The 14596-nt window shown below is 45.6% G+C and overlaps 1 protein-coding gene across 1 annotated transcript; it reads left to right on the top strand.

Moving 5' to 3' along the window:
• Nucleotides 1–232: 232 nt before the first annotated feature.
• Nucleotides 233–12322, top strand: si:ch211-266g18.6 (synaptotagmin-like protein 1). The gene is made up of 14 exons (XM_063007865.1): nucleotides 233–360; nucleotides 519–664; nucleotides 1484–1559; nucleotides 1879–1916; nucleotides 3537–4763; nucleotides 5248–5321; nucleotides 6324–6425; nucleotides 6533–6705; nucleotides 7473–7569; nucleotides 8327–8488; nucleotides 8846–8924; nucleotides 9651–9756; nucleotides 10845–11050; nucleotides 11527–12322. The coding sequence occupies exons 1-14, from the start codon at nucleotides 233–235 to the stop codon at nucleotides 11664–11666; spliced, it is 2754 nt and encodes a 917-aa protein (XP_062863935.1). The 3' UTR covers nucleotides 11667–12322.
• Nucleotides 12323–14596: the final 2274 nt, after the last annotated feature.

Raw genomic sequence — 14596 nt, forward strand, 5'->3', positions numbered from 1 at the left:
CAATAATTTGAAGGGGGGGTGTCCCAATACTTTTGACCATATTGTGTACACACAGCACACACTTTATCAGATTTCAAGGTTTTGTGTACGTCAGAGGTCCAGCACCACTCCTCACTGTTAATATTTGGCATGTGAACGGGCAGAGGTGTGGCAACACACACACACGCCAGCTTCAGCACTTGCAGCAGCTCGTCAGGAAGCCACGACGTTTATTTTGAGCTCCTTCAGCAGGATGAAGTCGTCCAGAGACGCCGGCGTCCCCATCAACCTGAGCCACCTGTCCCCCCACGAGGAGGAGCTCATTCAGAGGGTCCTGCTGAGGGACGAGGACCTGAACAGACTCGAGACGGGACGCACCAGGTAAGACGCAGCTCTGGTTACTCTTCCACCCACCCGGGTCGGGGTTAAATGTTCACAAACATCAAACGTGTGGAACGTGGGAGGCGCTGTCCACTGTCCAGCAGGCTTTACATGATCAGGGGCTTTGCACTGATGCAGTGTTGTGATGGTTTCACCAGGAAGCTGAGACAGTCGGTTCCTGACCTGAGGCAGCTCAAGTTTCTAACAGGCGAATGGTTCGAGGAGCTCAAGTCCAGGAGATTCGGACACCAGCCGCTCGCCTCAGCGTTGGTCAGATCTTCTATGAGACGGAAGAAATCAGAAGGTACCTCAGCTTTAAGCTTCCTCCAAGCTTACTCCAAGCCTTCCTCAAACCTCCTCAAGCTTACTCCAAACTTTCTTTAAACTTACTTCAAACCTCCTCAAGCTTACTCCAAACATTCTTCAACCTCCTCAAGCTTACTCCAAGCTTACTTCAAACCTATTCCAAACCTTCTCCAAGCTTCCTCCAAACCTTCTCCAAGCTTCCTCCAAACCTTCTCCAAGCTTCCTCCAAACATTATACAAGCTTCCTCCAAACCTTATACAAGGTTCCTCCAAACCTTATCCAAGCTTACTATACTTTTACCCCAAACCTTCTCCAAGCTTCCTCCAAACCTTCTCCAAGCTTCCTCCAAACCTTCTCCAAGCTTCCTCCAACCCTTATACAAGCTTCCTCCAAACCTTATACAAGCTTCCTCCAAACCTTATCCAAGCTTACTATACTTTTACCCCAAGCCTTCTCCAAGCTTACTCCAAAATTACTCCAAGCTTACTCCAAACTTACTCCAAAATTACTCCAAGCTTCCTTAAAGCTTCCTCCAAACTTCCCCCAAGCCTACTCCAAGCTGCCTCCAAGTTCCTCCATGCTTAACTCCCCCCTGACTCCACACTTCCTCCAAGCTTACTACAAACCTACTCAAATCCAGCTCCAAACGTTCACCTCAGGGTCAGTGAAGGCTCAGGGCTTAAGGTACTGGTCTAGCAATCAGAAGGTCGCTGGTTTAAGCCCTGCCACTACCAAGTTTCCACCCTTAACCATTCTGAATCACTGAAGTCCTAATAAAAGCTAAAATTTGCCTCTTTCTGTTTGATGTGATTGCAGGTCATAAGCAGCGCCCCTCCCTGAGGTCTGTGGTCCAGAAGGAGGACGGAGAAAAGAGCGGGAACAGGACTGAAGGGTAACGCGCTTCATTTCACCAAACACTGACGAGCACCACCCACGGTAAACAAAGCGGGTGTGTCCGGCGTTAATCATTCACACACACACACACACACACACACACACACACACACACTAACGCTGACCCGCAGTCGTGTGTTTAACACAATGATTAGCAAGGGTGGCCACATACTTTTGATCACGTGGTGTTTAATCACTTGTGCATATTTTCTCCTTCATATTTACATTATGACCTACACACACCATCGATATAGCCAAATAAATGGTTCATGTATAAATATCTAATCAATAACGTTCTTATTATTTTAGAATTATAGTGGACCCAAGATCGATCCACCCAGCGCTCAGTACAGAGGTATGTCACTGTATATTATTATATACGTACACTATGTGGTCAAAAGTATTGGGACACCTGACCATGAGCTTGTCGGACATCTTGTTCTACAAGACTTGTGTGTGTGTGTGGGAATTTGTGCCCACTTTGGTTGATAGAGTCAGTCAGGCCAGGCACTGATGTCAGAAGAGAAGAGAAAAGAACAGAATTGAAGAAAAGAAGAAAAGAAGAGAAAAGAAAAGAGGAGAAGAGAAAAGAAGACAAGAAAAGAAAAAAGAAGAGAAAAGAGGAGAAAAGAAGAGAGAAAAGAGAAAAGAGGAGAAAAGAGAGAAAAGAGAAAAGAAGAAAAAAGAAGACAAGAAAAGAGAAAAGAAAAGAGGAGAAAAGAAGAGAGAAAAGAGAAAAGAAGAGAAAAGAAGAAAAAAGAAGAGAGAAAAAAGAGAAAAGAAGAGAAGAAAAGAGAAAAGAGGAGAAAAGAGGAAAAAAGAGAGAAAAGAGAGGAGGAAAGAGAAAAGAAGAAAAAAGAAAAGAGGAGAAAAGAAGAAAAGATAAAAGAAAAGAGGAGAAAAGAGAAAAGAAGAGAAAAGAAGAGAAGAGAAAAGAAAAGAACAGAAGAGAACAGATAAGAAGAGAAGGAGGCCTGGCTCACAGTCTGAGTTTAATTCATCCCAGTAGTGTTGAGTTGGGCTCTGGTAGGAGCTGGTTTTGTTCTCTGGGCGTGACCATGTTTTTACCTTCTTCTTTATACTCGTGTTAGGAATGGATGTTGGATGTGGCTGAAGGAACTAAATGTAGTCGTTAGAAGGGGGGCGTCCAGATACTTTTGATCATGTTGAGTACACTGTACAGTCATTCTTGTACTTTATATTATCTGTGTTTACTTTACAAATCCGTCCTGAATGTTTATTGATTTCTCAGGTGTGTCGGGAGAACAGAGGTGAAGAATTCATTCCAGAAGGTGAGTTTCGGTTCAAACTGAATCACCGAGTCATTAATTTGTGGACGCTTGGTAATATTTTTTTACAGTTTTATAATAAACAGCCGGACGACTAAGCAAAAGTATCAGGACGCCCCGTATAATTATTGAAATCACGCGTTTCAGCCACAGCAGCTGCTGACAGATGTAATAAATCGATCATATAAAGCTAATTCTATGCGTCTGACCTGGCAGAAACAGTTTAGGGAAGGCCTTTCCTGTTCCAGCTCTATAGAGACAACAAAAGCTCGGTGTAAAGAAACGCTCTGCCATACAAACGCTGTCATGTTTGGACTGAGCAACAAGGTCATTGGCGCGGCGGGATATTCCGCTAGCACACCAGCGCCGAGATTCTGAACTCCTCGGTTGGAAACTCGGCGTTGTCACCGGTCGGCTGGGCGCCATCTGGTGGGCATAATTGGCAGCACCTGCTGCACTATGTGTGGGTGGGATCTTCAAACGCTGTGTAAGGACCCTGATTGGTTGGAAGAGGCGTGGGCAGCGACATGCCCTGTTCGGATATTGAGTGCGCTAAATCGGGAGGAAAATGGGGGGAAGGTCATGATCTGGTGTCCGAATATTTTTGGCCAGTGACTGGCACACCTAATGCTACTATGCTAATCTTTGTGTTTATTACATTTTACTTTTATTTTCTCTGTTTGCAGAGAGTCCTGGAGAGCTCAGCAGTCTCGTCCTGAGCGTCAGTGAGACTGTAAATCATCAAACACGACCGTCTCAAGATGAAGCACCACGTCTCCAATCCACCAATCCAAAACCTGTCCAGAACCAGGGTTCCATCATCGATCCAGATCCTGCAGAACTCAGAACACAGGAGAACATACCAAACGTTTACGTCGAGACCAAAACGATGATCCTGAAAGCACCGGCTGATGGAAACACGCCCGGAAATCGGAATTTCACGATAAGGTCGTTTGCCAAAGCACTGGAGGAGAGGGCAGCGAACTGGGAGCGGTGGCGCCAGCCGGACAGCGACCCTGACCACACCACGGTCATGGAGGCTGGACCCGTCCAGTTAACACGGTCTGGAAAATCACCAGGAACTGAAGAGCCCAACAAGCGGAAAGAAAAGAGACTCCAGGTCCAAACTCCAGGACTGAAGAACAAAGCCGGTGAAGAACTCACACGATCATCTCTAGATCTCGAGGATCTTGAGGATCTAGAAGTGACACCAGTTCCTGACATGAACGATCCAAAATCCACAAATTATTTTGTGGCTGAAGAAATGACGAGGGTAGAAGAGCTAAACGTGGGTTCTAATGTTAGAGAAGATCCAGAAATGATCAGGAATGACCTAAACGATCTAAAAGATCTAAGAGGAACGTCACCATCGAGCGTGGACTTAAACGCCAACGTGGATTCTGAATCCCTGGATGATCTAGAAGCCGAACTCGTGAATGACCTGAACAGTCTGAGAGAGGGTCGTTTCGACCAATACGCTGAAGGTCCTGAGCTGAAGAACGTGAGTGAGGACCAAAACATTGAAAAGCCAGTGAGGACGAGAAGAGCTGGTGAGGAGATCAAAGCTGCTGGATTCAGAAGGGCGTCGCCGACCAGGATGGACGAGCTGAGCGTCAACGAGGAGCCGAATCTAGCGAAGGATTCAAGTTTAGGTCTGGATGAAGTGCTGGAGATCAACAAAGTTCCTGGAGGAACCGTGGACTTCCATGAGCAGTTTGAGGATCACGCAGGTTTTCCGGAGACACCGGACGAAAGCGACGACGCTACAGAAGACGGCAGGACGGAGAGCGAGATCCTCGCCGGCGTCTACGCCAGAGCCGTCGTTCCCAAACCCAGGCAGAGGAAGTTGGGCGGGGCCGTTCCAACCATAGTGATCGTACCGTCCACACCCGATGAGCCCGAGGACACCGAGAGTGAGTAGAGATGTTTTTTATGGATTAGGGACGTGCTCAGGGGTCCAACAGGGGGCAGCTCGATAGTGTTCTAAAGTGACCTAGAATTATGGGCTTTGCTCAGGGGTCCAACAGGCAGCCTGAACTAGCAACCTTCTGATTACTGTCCTGTCCTTCTGCTGCTCCACAACGGATCATTCGCCCCCGTCTTACCTCGTCCAGAACGTCCATCTGCCCACATGCCCCCCCTCACCACGCCCATAAAGCTCTTTTATGCTTCTCCTGTGCTTGTTCACACGTTCTTGGTTTCTCCCGGCTCACGTTTCACACCAGCGTTCAGCTTCTCTTTCTGTCCTCCATTTATCTGGCGCTTCGTAACAATAGAGTAAAAGTGTGAATGTTCCAGGCACCGACACGCCCGGGGTTAGATGGACACGCCCGGTCCGTATCACGTAACTCGAAATGCTAACAGTAGTAAATAATCCGACCTGCTCTGCTTTCACAGGCGTGAATTATAAAATCTCGACCCCTGAAGCACCGGCTGAGGTCCAGACACCGGGAAACAAGGAGACCTGCGAGGTCAGTCCACGTCCTTATTAAGTTTTTGGTTTAGAATGATTAACGTCCATTTTATCATGATGGGTTAAAAAGGAACATTAATTAAAGGCTCATTGTTTGCATGGATGGGTCAAAGTTCAACATTCTGCAAAAAACAATGTGAGTGAATAGACAACGTTACTTCAGGCAGGATTACAGGATTACACATTCTACCACATACAGTCCAAAATATTATTAAAAGATTCAAAGATTCTACAGGAATCTCTGGCCTAGTGTTAAAATTAATACTGAGGGAAGGAACAAAAAAGAAAGACAGACAGACAGAAATAAGTAAAGACAGACAAAAAGAAAGACAAGACAGAAAGAAAATAGAAAGAAAGGAAGACAGACAGAAAGAAGAAACGAAGACAGACAGGCAGAAAGAAAGACAGACAGAAGTGAAGACACACAGACAGACAGAAATAAAAGACAGACAGAAAGAAGCAAAGAAGGAAATACAGAAGGAAAGACACAAAGTAATAAAGAGAGAGAAAGACAGACAGAAATAAAAAACAGACAGAAAGTAAGACAGACAGAAAGAAAGAGACAGAAAGAAAGACAGACAGAAAGACAGTTAGAAAGGGAAGACAGACAGAAAGACAGACAGAAATAAAAAACAGACAGACAGACAGACAGAAAGTAACACACAGAAAGAAAGACAGACAGAAAGACAGTTAGAAAGGGAAGACAGACAGAAAGAAAGACAGAAAGAAATAAAGAAAAAGACAGAAAGAAGGAAAAGAAAGACAGACAGACAGACAGGCTCAGACGTTTGCATGGATTTGAACACATACAGTCCATAATATTATTGAAAGATGGAAAGAATCTACAGAACTCTGGTCGAGTGTAACACGATGACTGAAGTTCCGCCACCTTCATCTCTCAGACGCATTAACAACAGAAAGAAAGAAGAAGAATCTGGAGTCTTTATTAATGACCGGTGGGCAGTTTGGGTATCAGTAGTTAGTTGTTGATCTCTGACAGGATGAAGGTGTGGATTCAGATGATGAGAGCTCAGCGTCCAGCCACGAGTCAGATTTCTCCAGTAAAGCGGATCTCTCAGCGAGTGCGCTGTCCATAACCGAGGTGAGAAACTAAAATCTCTGTTAATATAAGTGCTAATGAATCTCGTTATCATCTCTGATCTTAACGAGCGGATTTAATTAGAAGGATTATTCTGCTGCACTTCTCAGCGCACCGGCAGCATGATGAGCGTCTACAGCGACGCCGGGGATTTTGGGAACGTGGCGGTTCAGGGCTCGGTGGAGTTTGCCATCATGTACAGTCCACTGGGAGAGCTGGTGATAATGGTGGAACAGTGTCAGGACCTGGCCGTCGCTAACCAACGCAAACAGCGTACAGACCCGTGAGTACAGCTAACGGCTAACCATCCCAACAACCATCATCAGACGTCCAGATTATTTTATCTGCTCTAAGTGGTAATCCACTGCTCTATGTGGTAATCCACTGCTCTATGTGGTAATCCACTACTCTGTGTAATCCACTGCTCTATGTGGTAATCCACTGCTCTATGTGGTAATCCACTACTCTGTGTAATCCACTGCTCTATGTGGTAATCCACTGCTCTATGTGGTAATCCATTGATCTATGTGGTAATCCACTACTCTGTGTAATCCACTGCTCTATGTGGTAATCCACTACCCTGTGTAATCCACTGCTCTATGTGGTAATCCACTGCTTTGTGTGATCCTCTGCTCTATGTGGTAATCCACTACTCTGTGTAATCCATTGCTCTATGTGGTAATCCACTGCTTTGTGTGATCCTCTGCTCTATGTGGTAATCCACTGCTCTATGTGGTAATCCACTGCTCTATGTGGCAATCCACTACTCTATGTAATCCATTGCTCTATGTGGTAATCCACTACTCTGTGTAATCCATTGCTCTATGTGGTAATCCACTGCTTTGTGTGGTCCTCTGCTCTATGTGGTAATCCACTTCTCTAAGTGGTAATCCACTGCTCTATGTTGTAATGTACTGCTCTATGTGGTAGCTCAATGTGGTAATCCACCGCTCTGTGTAATCCACCACTCTATGTAATCCTCTACCCAAGTAATCCACTGCTCTGTGTAATCCACTGCTCCACGTTGTGTTTTGTGTACGTGTTGATCAGGTATGTGAAGACGTACCTCTACCCCGACAAGAAAAGCAAAAGAAAAACTACCATCAAGAAACGCACAATGAACCCGGTGTACGTGGAATCTCTGCGAGTACGTTCCTCTCTCACGTTCCTCTATAAACATCAGATTCACCTGTTATAAACACTTATAAACTATAAATCTGAAGTATGAGACGCACTGTCTGATATTCAGTTACACACACACACACACACACACACACCTGTACAGGTTCTCAGGTGAAGTTGTTTGTTATCACTGAAATTTCCGTGTATTTATGAATCATAACAAACGCTCTCGGATCTGAATGCTGCCCCCTGGAGGATGAACGAATAACTGCAGAGTCTTTTTCATCAAAAACCCAAATCTAACATCTTATAAAAGCGCTTCTGATGTTTGGGGACTTAATTAAATTGGAATTAAATTATTACTAAATGTAAATAATCTAATTATCTAATTAGCCATAACATTTTATCAGCTCCACTTACCATATAGAAGCACTTTGTAGTTCTACAATTACTGACTGTATTCCATCTGTTTCTCTACATACTTTGTTACCCCCTTTCATGCTGTTCTTCAATGGTCAGGACCCCCACATAGCAGGTATTATTTAGGTGGTGGATGATTCTCAGCACTGCAGTGACACTGACATGGTGGTGGTGTGTTAGTGTGTGTTGTGCTGGCATGAGTGGATCAGACACAGCAGCGCTGCTGGAGTTTTTAAACGTCTTTATACGTTATGAGGTGTACTTGGATAATATTTAGATACTTAAGTGTGGAATTTGAAGCATAGTCCCACAAATACTGATCTTGCTAACCAGTACCACGTTCTTTACTTTATTTTTTGCAGTACAAAGTAAAACGTGAGGCACTAGCCGTTAGGACCCTGAATTTATCCGTGTGGCACAACGACCCCCGAGGCAGGAACGTGTTTCTGGGTCAAGTCGAGATCAACCTGAGAAAGTGGGACTGGAAACACGAGAAACTCACCTGGTACAACCTGCAGCCCAAGGTACCTGTAACACTGTGTACCCAAACACACGTGTCGGAGGGGGCGTGGGTTAGCTTCGTTCTCCTCAATCAGAGCGGGGATGGGCATTGGTGGAGAAGAAGCACGACGTAATCGGGCAACTGGCCTTGACCCCACTAAACAGCACAGGGTCGAATTTGAACCTTGACTGTGAGCAAGGCGTTCTCGTCCGACAGTGCCTAACCTCACAGTGCCTAAAATCTTCCAGTAAGCCCCGCCAGATAAGAGAGTTACAGCTCCATAATAATGTTTAACAAGCTCATGGTCTGGTGTTCACATACTTCTGACCACATATCAGAGTAATGCTTATAACCCTGTCTTTATTATTGTTTATTACAGAGCGCGGATCCTCAGGACTCACAGGAACAGTATGGAGTTTTATTCATCGCCCTGAAATACGTACCTACAGAATCTACAGGTGTGTAAGCTCAGATATTATAAAATTATAAAATGATCTTATAAAAGAATCACGGCGAATGGTACGATGAATATCAGCTTGTTTAATTTCACTTCATCAGCCGTTTCATCCTGGTTAGAACCTCAGCAGGTCTGGTTCCATCGGTATGGTGGACTGAGTTGCTGGCAGAGCTGCAAACTCTCACCGAGACCCTCAGGACTGTCCAGATTCTTTCCCATGCAATTTCCCTCCATTAACGTCGGTTGTGCGCCGCTTCCAGTCGGTCGTGGACTGGCGTTAGACGAGTTTTGATCTATTGTTGTTTATTAGGGCTGTAACGATGCACCACAAGACAGTTAAAAATCGATTCACACGTGTAACGATTCAAATCAGTTTACATGTATAATGAATCGTATATGGCGCTATTCACCTCGCCTGGTTGACGTCACTACAGGGTTGCCAGGTTCGAAATTTTCTGGCCAAATGTATTTATGTGAGGATATTTTCTTTATTTGTATTATTTATTTAATGTGGGATTTATTTTATTACACAATAAGAGAAATGTGCAGCATTGTTTTGCATTTAGAAATAAAAGGACGTTCATTATTTAGATAAATAAAACATAAGCACAAATATCGGGAAAATATCGTATCGTGAACCCGGTATCGTGAATCGCATTGCATCGTGGGTAGAGTGTACTGTTAAATCCCTATTGTTTATATATAAATGTACGTATATTTTCTTTAGGTGGTTCTAAGCCGAGCCGAGCGACGGGAGAGATTCACATCTGGCTGCGAGAGGCCAGAAATCTGCGGCGTCTGAAGTCGCAGGGGGTCGACTCCTTCGTGAAGTGGTAGGTGCACTCTCTCACGCCGAATAAAGAGTCCTCTCTGAGTCTTTTATTTTCGTCACACGGCCGACGGGCGCAGAAATGAACCTGCTGTGTGTTTAAAGGGCAAAAACAAACACTGACCGTATTGACTCCGCGTGAATGCTTCTTGTTTTTAACGACGGGCACGTGGTCGGGATGAATGGAGTCGGGCGGAGCCCACAGACAAGTGCGTCTCCATCTAACACGCCAGCTAGTGCTGCGAGCCAAATGTGACCGGAGATCCAAAAACACTTTTGTTCCACTTGTCATCTAAAAAAAAAGTACTTTATTAAAGGGAGGTTCTATTATACACCGATCAGCCATAACATTAAAACCACCTCACTGTCCATTTTATCAGCTCCACTTACCATATAGAAGCACTTTGTAGTCCTACATTTACTGACTGTAGTCCATTTGTTTCTTTGCATGTTTTGTTACCCCCTTTCATGCTGTTCTTCAATGGTCAGGACCACCACAGAGCAGGTATTATTTAGGTGGTGGATCATTCTCAGCACTGCAGTGACACTGACATGGTGCTGGTGTGTTAGTGTGTGTTGTGCTGTTATGAGTGGATCAGACACAGCAGCGCTGCTGGAGTTTTTAAACACCGTGTCCACTCACTGTCCACTCTATTAGACTCTCCTACCTAGTTGGTCCACCTTGTAGATGTAAAGTCAGAGACGATCGCTCATCTATTGCTGCTGTTTGAGTCGCTCATCTTCTAGACCTTCATCAGTGGTCACAGGACGCTGCCCACGGGGCGCTGTCGGCTGGATATTTTTGGTTGGTAGACTATTCTGTCCAGCAGCGCTGCTGTGTCTGATCCACTCATACCAGAACAACACACACTAACACACCACCACCATGTCAGTGTCACTGCAGTGCTGAGAATCATCCACCACCTAAATAATACCTGCTATGTGGGGGTCCAGTGGGGGTAAAACCAGAATGACATGAAGGTGGACACGCCCCCTAGAAGCTTTCACTCCACCTCCACAAATAAAAACAGGACCGACTCTGCTGTTAAACGGCGGGAAACCCTTGACATGCTTATTTTATCTTCCTCTCAGCTACATGTTACCCGACACGAGTAAGAAGAGCCGTCAGAAGACCCGGGTGCAGAAGAAGAGCCAGGATCCGGTGTACAACCACACCATGGTGTACGACGGCTTCGGCGCCGGCGAGGTCTCCGAGGCCTGCTGCGAACTGACCGTGTGGGACAACAACAAGCTGTCCAACCAGTTCCTCGGAGGGGTGCGCCTCGGCCTCGGCACAGGTACACGCCCGTGCCCCTTTCTTTTAACCATTTTAATCGCCATACGCCCAGCGTTTCCTACTGGAACCGGACCCGCCACGCCCCTGACCAGAATAAAGCAATTACCCCCAAATTTTCTCAAAATGTAGTCCATTATATCCAATCACTCGGTTGCATTTCGCTTCCTTACTGCTGCAGAGCTCCACTAACTCACCAGGTGGGGGGTACATATGGAGATCCGTATAGCGCATGGAGAGCCACGCACCGATCTCCACTAACCCCCGTCTCTGTGCAGCACCATCGATCCGCCAGCAGAGGGTGCAATTGCAGCACTTATTAGGAACTCTCCGGCCCGCCCTCCTTCTGAGGAGCCAGTCGTTGACTGTGTAGGCGCCCGGCCGGCCGGTAGCAGAGCTGAGGTTCCAAGTTTTGAGTGCGAAACATTCATGTTCTTGTGTCGTGACATCACTTCCTCTCTGTCCTCCGTCCTCCCCCAGGTCAGAGCTACGGAAAGAAGGTGGAGTGGATGGATTCGGAGAACGAGGAGGCGGAAATCTGGAGGCGGATGATGGAGAGTCCGAACGTCTGGGTGGAGGCTGAGCTTCCTCTGAGATCTTCCATGACTCCTAGGAAATGAAAGTGATCATTTTAAGGGACGCTCCCGAGAAGAGGGCGTGTCTAAATTCTTAGATGCATTAAAATGCTCCTACCGAGGCGCCTTAATTCCGAGTGATCCGACGCCTCCTCAGTGCTAAAGGCAATCCCAGCATTCAGTGCGGCACGACTTTCCTTACAAAAAACTACAAACCTGGCGGCTGAATCGATGCGAAGCAACCAACAGAGTTCTTTTCAAATTTCCATGTTCAATTTTCTTGATTTTTGAATATTTTATGTTTGATATGTTTTAGATCGTGTAACTCACCTGCAGCCATGACGTCCGGGTGCGGCTAGTGAAATCGAATCCGCCCGTCAGTCGAATTTGGTTAGCAATTAAGGGGGCACTTACTTTTTCACATGGGGCAGGAAGGACCGAGCAGCTGATGTCACACTGACTGATCCTGTACTGAGATGTCATTCTAATTCTAATCACGTGTGTATAATAGAAATACGTCAAACTCTGCTGTGATCGTAGAATCTAAATACGTTATAAATGTTATGTTTGTCTAACATGCACCAAGAGAAAGGCAGAAATCTGAATGCTAGACCCATGTACAAGTTCTGCTCATGAACCTGATGGAACATTGTATTCTAATAGAAGTGGTCTCTTCTAGGATGTTCTCATGATGATTCAATAAATGGTTTAAACAATATAAAAGTATATTTGCTATGATTTGTTAACCGCCAGTTTTAAAGTTTATAAAGTTTAATCATACAGGTTTGCTTTTTGCGATCGGCGATTCGGGCGACAAGAGTTTGACAAGGAATTCCTCTATAAGGGTTCCTCAAAGGTTCCTCAAGCGTTTCTCAAGAGATCTTCCATGGTTCCTTAAGAGTTTCTCAAAGGTTCCTCAAGAGTTCCTCAAGGGTTCCTCAAGAGTTTATCAACAGTTTATCAAGAGTTCCTCAAATGTTCCGTAAGGGTTCTTTGAATAACTTCAAGCATTTTTCTATTTTTTTGGTCATTTACTCTCTAAATATTTAGAATGCAAACTTTATTTTCCATTGAAATCCGTTTCCATTCACCTTTAATTCATATTTTTAGCAGGAACACGTCAGATTTGCGGTCGGATTGTTTTCTGTACATATGTGTGAGAAGTCAAAAAGTCGTTGCCAAAAACGTATCAAAGTACAATCTTTAAAAAATTCAAGGGTTCCTCAAGGGTTCCTTAAGAGTTCCTCAAAGGTTTCTCAAGGGTTCCTCAAGAGTTCTTGAAGGGTTCCTCAAAGGTTCCTCAAGAGTTCCTCAAGAGTTTATCAAGAGTTCCTCAAGGGTTCCTGAAGGGTTCCTAATAGATGTTCCTCAAGGGTTTCTCAAGGGATTAAGAGTTCCTCAAAGGTTTCTCAAGGGTTCCTTAAGGGTTCCTCGAGAGTTCCTCAATGGTTCCTTGAGAGTTCCTCAAGAGTTCCTCGAGACTTCCTCAAGGGTTCCTCCAAGCATTTTTCTTATTTTTTTCTTTTTCTTTCTAAGTATTTTGAACGGAATCTTTATTTTCCACTGAAATCCGTTTCCATTCACGTCTAATTTTCTCTCTTTTTGTAGCTCCCTTTAATTTTTTCCAGTTACTTTTCTTCGTCTCCTCCAGATGGGGCTCCTCTCTGTTCTCAGCTCTGGAGTCTGAACACATGTACGAGTACACACGGGTTTAATGGAACTCTCTCTGCGAGTGTGTGTGTGTGTGTGTGTGTTCGGAGAGTCAGATGACCACAAACTTTTTCCATTGCGCCTCACATCTTCAGAATAGATGGAAAGCGTCACATTCGGGCCTGCGGTCCGTCAAAAACCTTCAAAATAAGGAACACGGTCTCGTCTCTCGGGCTGGGAACCCATCGCCATCGGGAGGTTTTATCCGGACGCCGAGACGCTGGAGAAAAGCTTGAGGTGAGACACAAAGACGGGCTTTACTTTAGAGGCTAACAAGTGCATTACGCGTGCGTTTAGATAAAGCGACGTGGATCTACACACTAACACTGTTTTTAAGATTTAAAGAAGAGGTTTTGGGTCGTTTTCTGTTCTGGACGCGTGTAGATCACAGAGCTCTGGACGTACACAAGATTCGATGATTTAAAACCGTAGAAATGATCAGATTAAAGACACATGTAGAGCTCAGGGTGTAATTGATGTTTTCATGATGTTAGGACGGTTGATCTCTGGTCTCCGGATGAAACCTGGTGTTCCTGAAGCTTGTTTTTTTAACGTGTCGGAACCGTGAGCGTAGATCTTCAGCCGCAGAGTCGTAGATCAGGAGTCCTGGGGGTCCGGAGCCAGGTGGTCAATTTGGAGAAGGAGCAAGAAGTCAAGCGGTTAGCGCAGCCTGACAAAAATAATCCAATATTATAAAACAAAAGCCGGGGTGATCGGGTGGTGCACTGCTGCTAAGATCTAGGGTTCGAATCTCTGCCGTGCTATCAGCCAGTCGGGCATCTGCATGGACACGACTGGTGGCCGAAACAGCCTAGTCATTGGGAGGATCAAAAAAACTGCCCCAAGTCTTGACCCGTAAATACAAAAGCGGCTAAAAGTTGAGCGTTGTGCCGTGCCTGAGGGAGAGAGGTCAACGGGGCTCTGCTATCCCAATGAGCGGCACTCTGTACGTTGTCTGTAAGGGGTTCCTTATTGCTGCACCAATAATAGGCTGGCTGGCTGGGGGACCTGCTGATTCACGGAGAGCGTAGCGTGACTCTCCATACGCTATGCGGCTCTCTGTGAGACTCTCTGGTTGTTGAAAAGAAGTGGTTGGCAGAGGGGGCAGATGATAGTCTGCAGCTCTCCTTGGCCAGACCAAGGGTGAAGTACCGCACTGTTCCTGCAGACAGCAGAAGACACAATTGCACAGCGGCAATGAGAACCATTCGCCCTTCCATCCCTCAGGCACAGCCAGAGCATTTTTGGGAGCCCGGACAGGTCTA

Source organism: Trichomycterus rosablanca, chromosome 13 (genome assembly GCF_030014385.1).
Source record: "Trichomycterus rosablanca isolate fTriRos1 chromosome 13, fTriRos1.hap1, whole genome shotgun sequence".
NCBI lineage: Eukaryota > Metazoa > Chordata > Actinopteri > Siluriformes > Trichomycteridae > Trichomycterus > Trichomycterus rosablanca.